This window comes from Berghia stephanieae, chromosome 3 (assembly GCF_034508935.2).
Source record: "Berghia stephanieae isolate SIO BIC M18660-M18661 chromosome 3, UCSD_Bste_1.3, whole genome shotgun sequence".
NCBI lineage: Eukaryota > Metazoa > Mollusca > Gastropoda > Nudibranchia > Aeolidiidae > Berghia > Berghia stephanieae.
This window is the reverse complement of record NC_088362.1, coordinates 46,154,194-46,168,852: the sequence shown is the minus strand read 5'-3', so window position 1 is coordinate 46,168,852 and position 14,659 is coordinate 46,154,194. Positions and strand designations below refer to the sequence as shown.

The 14,659-nt window shown below is 34.6% G+C and overlaps 2 protein-coding genes across 13 annotated transcripts in view; one reads left to right on the top strand and one right to left on the bottom strand.

Moving 5' to 3' along the window:
- Window positions 1–14,659, top strand: part of LOC144967852 (angiopoietin-related protein 7-like) — a 227,243-nt gene that overhangs the window by 201,131 nt on the left and 11,453 nt on the right. The gene's annotated exons all lie outside the window — the stretch shown is intronic.
- The window catches only part of LOC144967853 (uncharacterized), a 15,590-nt gene continuing 1,936 nt past the window's right edge, over window positions 1,006–14,659 (bottom strand). The window contains exons 2-7 of one of the 2 annotated variants that reach the window (XM_078905573.1): window positions 10,905–11,603; window positions 5,707–5,804; window positions 4,187–4,391; window positions 3,448–3,581; window positions 2,765–2,920; window positions 1,006–1,703 (exon numbers count right to left, since the gene is read on the bottom strand). In XM_078905573.1, the coding sequence (XP_078761699.1) occupies window positions 1,700–1,703; window positions 2,765–2,920; window positions 3,448–3,581; window positions 4,187–4,391; window positions 5,707–5,804; window positions 10,905–11,279 (972 nt within the window). In that variant the 5' untranslated portion in view covers window positions 11,280–11,603 and the 3' untranslated portion in view covers window positions 1,006–1,699. The remainder of the gene's footprint in view (window positions 1,704–2,764; window positions 2,921–3,447; window positions 3,582–4,186; window positions 4,392–5,706; window positions 5,805–10,904; window positions 11,604–14,659) is intronic. The other variant, XM_078905572.1, reaches the window with a different exon arrangement.

Sequence of the window (14,659 nt, the reverse complement as noted above, 5' to 3'; positions counted from 1 at the left end):
CGCTTAAACGTACTAGGTCTCTCACGTTAACGTTCCTTGCACGACGCACTCAGTTCACTGTGTCATAAATTTAGTGGAAAGACGAAGAAAAGGATCATCCTAAATTTTGAGAGCAGAGTATCCAACCATAGGCCAGTCTCATTGAAGTTTGAGGTGCGACTTAATATGTATGTAACTTACAGGTCATTTTCTTTCATATAACAACTTTGTTAAGGAAACTGTAAATTTGAAAAGGTTTGAACTGTGAAAAGTAAAAGTTCTTTCCATACATCCTGCTAGGGGATTAAATTAATTGTGAAGCGCATTGGGGCATGGTAATCCGTTAAAATGCGCTATTTCATATTCGAATAAACGTTCTTATTTGAGGGAGGCTTTGATTTGTCGCTTTAGCTCTCCATAAAAGAAAGTACTGACAAACTCTTTAATATTCCAGTTTAATTTACAATTAATCAATTTATTTACGTAGTTTAAATATATTAAAAATCAATAATAAATATTATAATAAAGAAAAATATGATATATTATAATAGTAATAAAATGAAATATAAAAATAATGATATTGTCAATTGAATTTATGCAAATCAACAAATCGAAAGTTTGAAAGTTGCTATTAATACCTATATTATATTACCATTTTCATAACAAAAAATATACATATCGTGGTTCATTGAAAAGTGTTGTTGATGTTTTATAGTTTAGGGAGGTATAGTTATAGATTCATTTTAAGAGGGGTCAATGAACGATTATGTGTATGTATACTTGTAAAACATGAATGTCTATTTACGATTAATGTTAGCGCGAAGTGATTCCAGCATATTATACGATTTATTACAATGTAATAAATTGCTTCCGTCCACCATAATAGCTCTTGTGGTCGTTCTAAAATTATGTGAATGATGTATTATTACAGTTTAGTAGACCCCCCTCTCTCTCTCTCTCTCTCTCTCTCTCTCTCTCTCTCTCTCTCTCTTTTTTTTTTTTTCTCTCTCTGTCTCTCTCTCTCTCTTTTTCTCTCTCTCTGTCTCTCTCTGTCTCTCTCTCTCTCTCTTTCTCTCATCTCTTTCTTTTTCTCTCTCTGTATGTGCGAGAATGTGTGTGTATGTATGTGTGTGTGTGTGTGTGTGTGTGAGTGTGAGTTATTCAAAACATGTATTTTGATAGGGTATCGAATTTCTAATATTATATTTTACTGGCATTTTTAGCCTGGCCAAAACACAAAATTAGAAATTGTAAATGCTTAATACATACGGCCGTACTCTTTTTTAAAAAATAGAAAAACACGTATTTAAAGTTTTGGCCAGAATCCTCGTCCCTCAAGTATCAATCAATTATAAAGTGAAGGGCGAGTATCCTGACCAAATTTATAGAAAACATTTTTGTAGAGTACTACAGCATAACATGCAGGCTTTGTTTGTTTGTTTTTTCTCGGAATCTTTATTTCACTGTTTAAACTATAAAAGAAACAACAACAGCCATATTCCGAGTCACATGGATGTTACCGCCCTCTTGCTGGTCTTTGGATCTAACTATAGATACTTTTTTCAAAACAGGAATATAGAAGGGCTATCATTGATTTGGTTCCAGGCTTTTCAGCATTCATCTCTTGGTAGTTATGCGATCATTTCATGGCACCAACCGTCTCTCGCTGTCCACTTCACCTGATTTCCCGTAGTTCACTTTGTAGTCGTACTTCCGCCCGTTACCTTGGAAACAAAATAAAACGATATAGGACTTAATCCATTGTGAAGCAATGCAATGCGGATAATGGTGAGAGGGGAATAGGAAATGACGCAGAGATAATACAAATTGACTAATTTGTAGAACGCTCGGCGCACACATAAATGGGCCTGTTTCCAATTTGTTGTTTGCTGACGGTATGTCTATTATTTGGGTATTTGGGTTATGGTAGACAGGCGGAAACTTACTTTTCGATGAACCAAAACGTTATCAATGCAATAGAAAGCAATTGGTTTTTTTCTTTTAATGCTAACAAAACGGTTGGCGTCATAGGTCAAAAGTATTTAGATAGGCTAGAACGTGAAGCTTGTGATAGGTTTAAAATAAATTAATGTACATAGCTGCACAAACAAGCTTTTGACAATATTATATAAACATCAATGTGATTTAATGAACTATGCCCGTTTATATAACATTATATTTATAATAAGATAATTCATGTTTCCGTTTGTGTTTTGTTATCAAATTGATTTATATAAACGTCAGTCAACTTTGTAAAATGCTTAAATAAACTATATATATATTATAATATGTCCTGAATAAAAGTTTTGGCAGTTGGAAATTTATGTAAGAGTGACTTCCCACCTCTGTCTTTCTATCTTCGAGGCAAATCGGACGTTGAATATTACATGTCAAATTGAATTGATCAGGTGACGAAACTTTATTTTTTGTTTTACTTTTATTCATAAAACTCCAAACAGTAACACTTATCGATTCAATTATTATTTTAAAGTTTGATTTGAAGGCTAGATTCCAAAGTCTGATTCACCCTTATATCATACCAGACTGGATTATACGAAGTCTAATTTTTTTTTTTTTAATTTTGCCATAAAACTCTTAGGCTTCCTTGGAGCCCCCAGTAACTCGGGTGGACCGGATATTTCAGATGAAGCGTGCTGTAAATCCCTTCTTACACGCTAAATCCAAAAGAATTGCGAGTACTGTGTAAATTCAACTTTGGTGAAATAAATTATAGAGGGATTTTCATCATGTTGATATCCTGTATACATTATCTTGGATATCCTACCTAATGATACCCTTGTTAATCCACTCACGTATGTCCACGTACTGGCCCTCGAGCCGTCTTCTTGGAACATATCCTATGGGCGGAGGGGTCGGCTCAGCTCTGCGGGACACGTCCCTAAAGTAGGGGTCGTTGAATGATGAGTGTGCAGGTTTCAATCTGGACAATTATTGTAAAGAACAAAAAGATAAAGTTAAGTATGAATCTATCGGCCGGATGTGCAACTGAAGCACCAAGAGGACAAGTAAGTAAGAATGAATTTAAGTGCACTCCACACATTTTAAAAGAAAGAGGAGGAAACAATTATGGGATTGAACTTTTGAAATGGAACTTTTGTTCGACAACAATCTTCTATTCTAGACAAAAATAGTCACTGTGGACAAGTATTAGTCTTTATATTCGTACAAGTCGACTCGTATTTTTCCATTAGTTTTTTTATTTTATTATAGGATTCATTCAAATAATTTCTTCTTCTTCTTCTTCTTCTTCTTCTTCTTCTTCTTCTTCTTCTTCTTCTTCTTCTTCTTCTTCTTCTTCTTCTTCTTCTTCTTCTTCTTCTTCTTCTTCTTCTTCTTCTTCTTCTTCTTCTTCTATGAAACGCAACTATAGTTGACCATTTACGATGATGGTCTATGTCTCTTGAAACTTGCGCATACTTAATGATAATCACAATTATTTGATCTTACCTCGAAGGGTGGAAGAGTAGAGATCTAAATGGCTGGAGACCGACGTTACTAATACTGTCATCAGGAGAAATGTGGTTTTGGATGTTTTCCGCATCCATATCTTCGGGAACTTCGCTGCTTAGATATCCTGGTCTCTGGATTAAATAGTAATAATAGCAATGAGTACTATGTTCATTGGGATTCTAGTATTTTTGGGCTTATGGAACAGTACGCATGGGTAAGAAAACACAAGCATTTAATCATATTAGGCGTCTTTGCTACCTTTTGTAAACGTTGGACAAAGTTTGAGAAGTGAATTATCTTTAATTTGATTGAAATATTGTGGTTATGAGTGTATCGCTCAATCGGAAATGGGTAAATATTTTTTATTTCTATTAGATGTTACATCCACTGTTTTCTTTTCCATCATGATGAGCAAAGATATCAACCACTAAGGGAATCGATATCAAATTGCTTTAGATATGGTTGCGTCCGACGTGTACCTATTTGCAAGTCTGACAACCCAATTTGCCTGATGACAAAACTCTCAAACAAACGCAAAATCTTCTCCATTACAACAATGTTAAAACAGGCCCATAATTGCGCCCGGTTATCAGATCTGCAAATATGTAAACGTCGGTTGCGTCCGTTGTAGAATTCCTCGTGTTTTGAAATGAAATCATTAGTTTGGATTTCTAGTAGGATGGCAAAACATTATATAAATAAATGTCTTCATTTCTTTATATTTAAATACCCCTACCCTTTTCACCGCGTTTCTCCTCTCTTCCGCATCTAAAAGACCTCCTTCCCTTGGCTTGAGCAGGCGAAATGGCGGAGCACTAAAAGGAGGGGAGTGGCCCGTTGCGCCCTTCTTGATCTCCTCCACTGGAGGAGCAGACTGGGCATAGGGCACCATCGGCGGTGGTGGTTCGTCTTCAAATGGAAGCGCTAATCTGTGATCCTCGCTAGCAAACAATGAAATAGAGAGTAGTAGAGTGATTAACCCTTTCCTTAACAGCCATTTTCAGAATTTTCCCCAAAATTTCACACACACCCGAAACAAAATAAATATGTTTTTTTACTCAAACAGAAAAGCAACAAATACATTCTATGCATAATATTGATCGGCAAAATGAACTCTATAACACAATGTCACGTTTTCATAGCTATAATAAAACATGTTTTCTTTAAATTGTGTGATTTACAAAAGAAATCTGAATGACAAAAGTGTTGGTTGGATCGTTACGAATGTGACGATTTTCCTATGGTTGGTAAGGATAGAGTTAAGGGCATAAATTAAGTACCAGAGATCTCTCTACCACTACGAAAAGTTGAACAACTAATAGACTGAAAGCATTTATTTCTTCAACACAAAACCTTTTTCCTATTGTTAACTCTATGGTGCTTCTATTAGATTTAACCTTGTGTTACCTCGGGGTTTTTTTTTGACGTTGAGCCTTATATTGACGGGGAGTGAATAAATGTATTTTAAAACTAAAAAGCGAGCACTTAATCATTTTATTTCAACGTAGATAAATTCGTAACAGATCCATGCAATTAAAGTGTGATAATAGGCAGCACCCTATCGTGTTAATCCATTTAATAAGGATTCAGCAGGAATTTGGTTTGTCAGTTAAGAATCTAGTTTATCATAATTCTTATCTCTCCTGTCCATTTATGTTTGTCAACAGCAAATAAAAGAAAGTGTACATATTATATATAAACATTTTGATTCACTTGTTGTCTCGCTTTATTCCTGGTTCTTGCCTTGATCCAATTTTGTTCAACTTTTTGGCAACCCAAACGGATTCTCTATCCCTAGTCTTTTTTTTAACAATTAGATTTTGGATGTAAATTCCAATAGTTTATTTAAATTAAGATCAAGCTTTATCGTATCTCTTAGAGATTGGCTGCTTTGTTTCAATCCCAATGTTTGATTATTTCTCCAATGCCATCATATTATTTTGTAAAGTTATTAAAATTAAAAACTAATTACATTAAGAAAAATTACAAGTTTAAAAAATGGAACATGTTTTTACAATGTGTCACATTTATAAATGTATGCTAATGACTTGGGACTCTAGACTGCAAATGTTTTAAAGCGACGTGCACAAATTTGCAGGTCGGATAACCGAACGCAATTATGAGATTTTGCCGTGGACAATAATATTTTGGGTTGGATTGAGAATATTTCCATCACAAAAATAAGTCCATAACAATTTTGGTTATCAGACCTGTAAATAGTTGCACGTCGATTGAAAGGATTTAACAACTTCTTACCCGTCATCTCGTGGCACGTAGGATTGAGGAGTCCAGGGGAAAGCGAGAACCTGTTCTCGTTGCTTCTTCGTTGGGTGATGACAATGGGGGCATGGCGACTTTTGTCGAAGAGAGCAGAGACGTGTGAGAGGTTAGGGGTTATATTTATTTATTTTCAGAAATGAAGACGTCTAGAAACCACTAAGAATCGTATGAGCGCTAAGAAAGGTAAATCGATCGTGTCTCTCTCATAGAAAGGTGTGTATGTAAATGTGAAACAGTGCCAAACAATGCAGATTGAAAAATACAAACAACCCAACAATATCAGCGTTGGTCGATTGGGGTCAAATCTCAGGACTCCTGACTATTGGCCTGATGCTCGATCCCTAGTCGAGGCAGCTAATATTTTTGGGATGATTTTTGTTTGTATCTTAGTTCCTGCTTTGTCTGGCACATTTTATACACTCTTTTAAAGATTTTTTCTCCTACACCAGTAGCTGTTCCCTAATTTCCAACTGCATTTGTTTCCAAAAAAAAAATACCGGATAAAATGTTGCCGAGCAATTTCCGTTCAAACTTCGTTTGGATAAGCTATTTTATTTTCACTGTCCTGAATAGGTACATTAACCATAACGTTTAGCTTCTCACGCGGGTCATTTATTTGACGTCTTGAAAAATGAAATGAGTTCTTCAGTCTAATACGATTTTTGAGCATGATTTCAAATCTTTCTCTCCAGTTGTAAATCTACCCACGAAAAACACATTTGAGATTAGGGTTTCAAACAATTTTCCATTTGCCACAGTGTTCTTCAAGGGTAGATACTCTAAAGAGGTGTATATTCATCAGAGGGTTCAAACTCTTCATCGATGTTATCATATTTGTGGATATTTGTGCATGTTTTAAGGGACAAATCCATTACAAATGGATAATGATTCCACATAGATAATTTATATATCAACTTCAAATTTCAGATCGGGCAGTAGAGACAAGACATGTGAATTTTATACAATTTGAATTATCTAAGCATGAACAAATCCTATTTTAGGAAATTTATGTAATAATTATTTGTTTAATTTTAAAGTAAAATAATGAGTTGATGTTAGTTGATCTCAAATAGTAAAATCAGTATTTACTTGTCTGGATATGTCCCTCAATGCAAAAGAAAATGGCGAAGTCATTAACAAAGACATTGCAAAGGCTTCATAACAGTTAACTTAAATTTTGAAAGTTGAAATCATTTCCAGAATGGATTTTGACACATATAACCATCTATGATTTTTATGAATGAGTGTCATCTATGATGCTTATGAATAAGTAATTTCAAATGGTGTTTATATTGCATTTGAATTTTTAAAAAAAATAATGTAAAGTTACCGACCAGTTACGAAGCCTTTTGTTTCACACATAATTTAACAGGAAATATAAAATGAAAACTTTGAAGACACGTTTCATTAATTTTAGATGATTTTACTTTTCTTTTATTAAAAATGACATTATATTTAATTGGTAAAATCTCAAAATGGCATGATTCTTAAAACAGGTGGGTAGGTTGTTTAATAAAATGTTGAATAAAATATTCAGTTTAAATTCGATGTTAGAAGTAGATGGAGCTAATTAATTAAGAAACGTTTTTAAACAGAATGAGAAGGTTTTTGTAAACTGGATGATGAAACATTTCGTTCAAAATCAGTCTACAAAATTGAAAAGATGGATCAACAATATGCAGAGATAGCGAAGAGAATTGAAAAGAACAAAATAATTTTTCATTTTCATTATAGAACATCGGAATCAAGATGATGCACCCCGTAGAGAATAAAATTGATAACATTTAATTGTATAAGTAGATACTTCAATATAACAACTTAGAGGTAGCTCAAGTGGAGGAGTCGCGTAGTCTCCCAGTGAAAAGACTTCTTTGTTATAAAAAGTATATTGTAAAATGTATTTTAAGGCGTGGGATAGATATGTTCTGTAATTTATGAAATACGATTTAGATTTTTTTTTTTTACACAATGAAGATTAATCAACTGTAATGTTTCGTTTCAGGTCATTTTTAAAAAATATTCAATTCTATGTTTTGTGTAGGTTGAATGTTAATGTATTCTTCCCTTCATCTTTTAAATAGCATCTTAGGGCATCGTCACCGTGTATCTACTAGTTTTCATTTAAAGGGAAAATAGCCTTTTTGTGAGAGTCATCGCATGGAATGATTAGCATTCGCGCTTAATTATCATTTTCATCAGTTTTTAGATGATGGAGGGGAAACTATGGTATTTCTGAGAAGGTGAAGATCAGGAAGTTATAAGTTGGCATAAATATAAGCTTGGACAATGCAGAGAGAGAAATCCAACAAGCACTAACTACACTGCCATACTATGGAAAACCTCATATTTTAAAATTTGGCAAGAAAACTCGTCCCTCAAATTATATTGATCGATTTAAATTACAATCATCTTAGAAAAAAATCTCAAATCCGGGACTTCGCGAAGTCCCAGGTTTGATAGGTTTTTTTTTGCCAAGATAAGGGTAATTTAAATCGATCGATATTTGAAGGACGAGTTTTCTGGTAAAATTTTAAAATATGGGATTTTCCCGAGTACGGCAGTACAGAGAAAACACTCACTTAGAAATGATTATTTTAAAAGTAAGAGGCTGTCTTGACTGGGGAATTAATAATATGATAGAAAAGACGAAAATACAAAAAATTGGTTGTTTTGAATTATTTAAATCCGAATTCTTTCTATGTTCATTTTCTTTCGTTTTGGATTGTTAGATTAAATCCGATCAGTCAATGCTAAATCAATATTAAAGAAGTGTGATTCTGAACATTACAAGGCATGATAGCATAAGAACTCATTATCTGTATTATAAGGAAGTGTGATTCTGAACATTACAAAGTAGGATAGCATAAGAACGCAGTATCTGTATTATAAGGAAGTGTGATTCTGAACATATACAAGGGAGGGTAGCATAAGAACGCATTATCTGTATTTTAAGGGTGTGATTCTGAACATAACAAGGGAGGATAGCTTAAAAACGCATTATCTGTATTATAAGGAAGTGTGATTCTGAACCTAAAAGGGAGGATAGCTTCATAACGCTTTATCTATATAGTATTTAATACCTGTTAAGATAACCAATTTCTCAATTCAAACATGATTAGAACATAACCAGACAAACAATTCAAATATATCTACATACAATAAAGGGAAATGAAATGGTTGTATTTACTTATTATTACAAAGAGGGAGTTATGGTAAAATAAATGAGTTCATAATTAAATGAAATATTGAATTCACATGTCTTGCCTCACACTAATGATTGACCAATATATCCGGAAATTATTTCTCTTTTACATTTTTATGAAGACCGTAACATTTTTCATGAGAAGCCTGAAACGCTGATAAACGAATATGCTTATGTTACTGCTCTTTTTGAAGGTAATTGGTACAAGAAAATAATTAGTAAGAATATAGAAAAAGAAAATTATCAATTTTTATCCAAAATTAAATTTATCTTACAAGTATGTTGGATCCTGAGATGATAAGTATTGTAACATTTCTCGACTCAGATATATATTTTGTATGTCATAAATGATACGTATGGTTTTCTACTCATTAAACAGTTATCTCAATTTACCAAGATTGATATATTCATGATAAGTTGTATTATATATAAATAACACCTACACATACTTTATACATGTGTGAATACATTTATATTGTACATATTTTTTACAATGAGCTAAGGATGATATAACAATAATGTAACATGTAAATATATAAATATGTGTGGTCTGTGGGATTATCATTGTCTTATCAATTCTTCTACATTCTAAATGGCACTTCGAATTGAAGGTATGGATCCTTCAGAGTAAACATAACTTGACGGGAATCAAATCAAATATTTGAACAATGCATTGTTCACAATACCCTTCTTTGATTAATCATGTAAAATACATAACAGATATCCGAGAAATAATGATATAAAATGTTTAGCTATCCTCAATTAAATTGATTCTGTGTTTGGTAATTCATATAAATCCAAGTTTACATCCTTTAATGTTTCTTATTTGTCATTTATGCCAACAATGGAGTGGCTTCTATCTTATGACAACTTTTATTCTTTTCTTTTCTTTCTTTTTTCTTTTCTTTTTTTTTTTTTTTTGATGATGCTTATCCTTTTCTTAATTTTCACCTAACCCATAATGAGGGTAATGTTATAATATTAAATGACGGTATCGTTCGAGATTTGTTTTTAAAATATTGTTTTCGAGATGTTTTCTACTTTTCCCCTTTTTCGTACAATTCCCTTCTCACGCGAAGAACTGATTATAGATGATATATACATGTGATATTGTATATGTATTAAGTAAATAATAGGCTATGTTTTCATTCCAATAATAGGGCAAACAACCAACTAATTAGAGTTCAGAACTGTTGCACTCAAAACCTCAATAGTTCATAAACTCTTTATTAATCACCTGATTATCAATCCCGATTGCTCCTTCAGTATCAATGTTATGAAAAAAGTCTGCCTTTAAAATGAGATTGAATTTCATTCATATCATAATTGTCCTTTTAGTACTATTTTCTATACGCTATCTAAATCACACCTACTAATCGTTTTCACAGTTTGAGCAGTAAGGGCGAAATGAAATCCTAACTTTAACCGCATTTACCGCTATATTGGTGAAACCCGAAGGAAAATGATGTCAGGCTATTTTATTTATAAGTGATCCACCGTCTCAAAACGGTATTAAGTTGGAATGGACTAGGCGTTGGATGTTGAATTTATAAACACGAACTTTTAACTTCAGGCGAATTTCTCTTCGTCATGATGGAGACAACTACTTAACAACAAATCTTTACATTGCAAAAAACTCAAAGTTCCTATTTCTCGAATCGTTTTGATTATAATTCACGTTCGCGGGTCCTATCCATACTGATATAATACCGTTTTGGGTCGATAGGTCATATATTGCAAGCCGTCTTGACAAATGTTTATCAATTATAATTGGTAGAAGAGTAATTATCCGAATCTTTTTCGTGTGCATCTAGTACCCCATAAAAATCATGATATTGAATGTTTGTCTAACTTTTCTGTCTTTCTCATCTTCACTCCAAAATGGCCGGAGAATAATCAATTAAATAAACATTCAATGATTTTAATAATAGAGATATCTTGTTCTGGTTGGGCGGTGGCCATAAGACCATACCTCGTCATAATGCATGGAAGGCACTAATTTTCTAGGAGCTGGCGGGCAATAGGCACAGTAGGGATCCCTGTCTCGATGAAGTCTGTAATGAGCTTCGTGGCGTGGATCAACGGCGTATTCGTCCACGTATGGGGGGTTTCTGATGTCCGGGAGGCTTACTCGAGTGTAGTAGTCTTTGGGGTGAGGATAGTGATGGCGTCGTGCGTGATAGTCGTACCAGTAGGAGTGGTGGGGATGCAGGCGGTAGTAGTTGTCCCAATATTCCCATTTCTTCCGCTGGGCACGAGAATAGGGGGATTCATCCGCTACATAGAGAGTTGGGCTGTAACTCCGATGGGTGTGAATGTAGGGCAACATGGCGCCCTTGTCAGTCATTTAGAGCGTGTATATATTCGGAATATGAGATTCAAATGTCGATCCTTCAAAATTGTAAGGAAAATTGATTTTCTATGACGTGGACGAATGACAGTCTGAATTCAGTTCTGTTTTTTTAAAGTTCTGATGTCATTGATTTCGTATTTAAAGGAATTGTTATTTGTCATGTGATTTGCGAAAATTTGTACAGAGTAATTCTGCAAATCATCTTTGATTTTTGTGTGTTGATAAAAAGTAATTGTCAAAGAGTTAGTAGATGTAGTTTACATCCTTAAAATAGCTGAAATATGGTTTAGATGTCCTCGCTGAAATTCATGTCAACATCTGTCAAATAGAAAATTGAAATTGGAAGTTAACCATGCTATATAATAGACAGAAAAATTGACTTTAAAGACTACCTAAAAGAGGGGGGAAAATACAAAAAGCGAAACAAAAGAAAAGTAACGAAAAAAAAGAAAAGAAAATAATAACAAGTTAGTCTGTAATTTAACCTACCGAAAACTCAACTTATAAAACTGACCAAAAACGTGCGGACCCTTAATATTGATACAGCTCTGTCAATTAAACTATATCGAGGGGAAAATGCAATTTTAAACACATACGTATGAAGTTACATGCAAAAACAATAAGTATAGCTTCGATTATTGTTTTGAAAAGCGTTTCGTATGTTGGGTCATTTTGACCCAAAATTTAATTTTCAGTATTAGGGTCAACGTGACATAAAACCAGATTGCGGCTTTTTGTCACATAACCTTTGTCAGGCATAATGCTATACACACTGTTTATTTACTTTTTCCTGGCACAAGTGAGATTCTCAATTTATACGATGTCAATGTGTCCTGCTTATTTAGTGTACAAAATGTTTGATCAATTCACGTCTTTTAATTGCTATTATGTCATGCATTAAAGTGTCTAAACACACACCTCGGTGTGGACAGATTCAATACAAAGAGCCTCTCATCCATTTCACTTCCTTTGTATAAACCTAGGTTCACATAATATAAGGCTTGATTGAACATTGCTGTTTGCAATGTCAATAATTTAAAATTTTGTTTGAGAGCATTTCCATCACAACAATGAGCCCACAAAATTAGGTAGGTCATCAGCCCTGAAAATAAGTGCACGTTGGTATAAACACACTTCTACGTAAACACTAATTTAACTCCCAGAGTACAAAAATTGACGAACGATTTTTTAAAGTCTAAATCAAGGACATTACATTAAGGATAGAAATTCATGACTGTTCAAAAATTATGGTTGAATTTATCAGACATTTGTGTCCACAAGTCATCCATCGCAAAACGTTTTCATCACGTTCATCCGAATGTGATATTACTGAGCAGATAAAGCATTGTACGGGCTCGATCCTTGCTTCTGGCATATCGTTTAATTTTCTTGAGCTAGGATCATTTTCGTTAAGAGATGAATTCATTAGGGCTAACCCACACCGGAGACTGACTCCGACGACCCGGCACTGCCGTCCTCTGCCGTCTTCCGGATAAAGACGTCGGGCAAAGAGAAAATATTAAGAATAAAGAGAAGAGCCTCCAGAATTACCCATACCAAATTCGATAAAAACCGGCAGAGGACGCCGGCTGCTTGGTATGGGTAGGTCTAGCGGCTCTTCTCTTTATTCTTAGTATTTTGTCGGTGCCCGACGTCTTTATCCGGAAGACGGCAGAGGACGGCAGTGCCGGGTCATCGGAGTCAGTCTCCGGTGTGTGGATAGCCTTACTGTGTGTATTGTTGACTCAGCGGTACGGTGTCTCGTCTTCATGTTAAATAAGGCCCATGATTGCATTCGGTTATCAGACCTGCCACTAAAACGTGCCTGTAGAGTTCACCCTGTTTTGAGACGACTGGTCACAATGAAATACGGAACATACGTGTGACGTCATAATATCGGTTCCATGCTCCTTGGAAATGTGGAAACAAGCCTCCGGAGGACTGGATACATATACCTGTTGCAACTGATCTTCTGGTTTCTGGGTTATTTTTTTAGTCTAACTAAAGATAAGATATCCTTGTTCTTTTACGACCGTAATCATAAGAATCTGCCTGTACATCCTGCAACTAAAATAGCTATTCCACTTTATGATTCAATGTGTAACCTATTCTTGTGAATCACCAGGAGGACTGGATACACGCTTCTAATGATTTTAGAACCTGGAGAGAGAAAGGTGTGACGTCAAAACTACTGCTTCCCAATGAATTAAAGATCAAGACAAAATAATGATAAATTAAATGTTTTTAACCATATCGATTCAATCTGAATGTTGAGCTCTCCAGAGGGAAGTCTTAATAGAAATGTGTTTGTTATTATTTTCGTATTTAGATTTAGACTTAGGATTTTATTTTGTCGCCTGTTCATTCACCCTTAAATAATTATAACGGAGGTGGTTGTGTCTCAAACGGTAGTAGTGTGACTAAAAGGCTGTACAAATTAACTCCTCAAATTGTAGTTAGTCAAATTTATTTCATTTATTATAAGATCGTTAGATGTCGAATTCCGAAAACATCATAGAACTCGTTTAATCCGCTCCATTTAGCCCAGCGGTGAAAGTACTCTACTTTTACATAAGTCTTCACGTATATTTCACTTTGTCGATTGTGGTCAATCCAGAAAATCAATCAATACTTATTGACGTATCAAACGAATAAGGACGTTGACGTCAGAGAAATGCGGTCCCCGCTTTATGACATAAATAAGATATTTACGATACGTCGTCCTTTGTGCCTTCACCCCCAGTAGCTTCCCTGCCAAACAAAGACCGCTGTTTGTCATTTGATAAAAACTCGAATGTTCTCCTACTTCAACTTCGTTACAAAATGATGTAAAGTACAGAATACTTTACGGCCATAGGCCCTATGGGAATAGATTTTATCCCGATTTCCTTGACTTGATTGTATTATTTTCACCTTTTATAACGCTGTCGTTATTATTATCTAACAGATATAAAAGTATAACATAGGAAATATCGAAATTGAAAATATGTACAATGAATTACAAAACGGTAGTAATTGTCCGAATAGAATGATGTGTCATATAGGCAGCGTGGCTCAGCGGTACGGTCTTTGCTTCGTACCCAAAAGGCACCGAGTTCGACTACTATCCTCGTCGTGTGACCTTGAGCAAGTCACTTCGCCTTAGCACACTTTGCGGCGCTGCGATGCGGCTGACGCCTGGGTTATTCCAGTCTTCCCTTGGAATAGGCCCTAAAGACAAATTTCCCCGTTGGGACGAATAAAGGGAATTTATTTATTATTTATTTATTGTTATTTATATATTATAAACGGAATAAGCTATAAACAATATTAAGCTCATAACATTGCCATCCGGAAGTATAACGAACCAACACACAAAACTGTGCGTATCCATG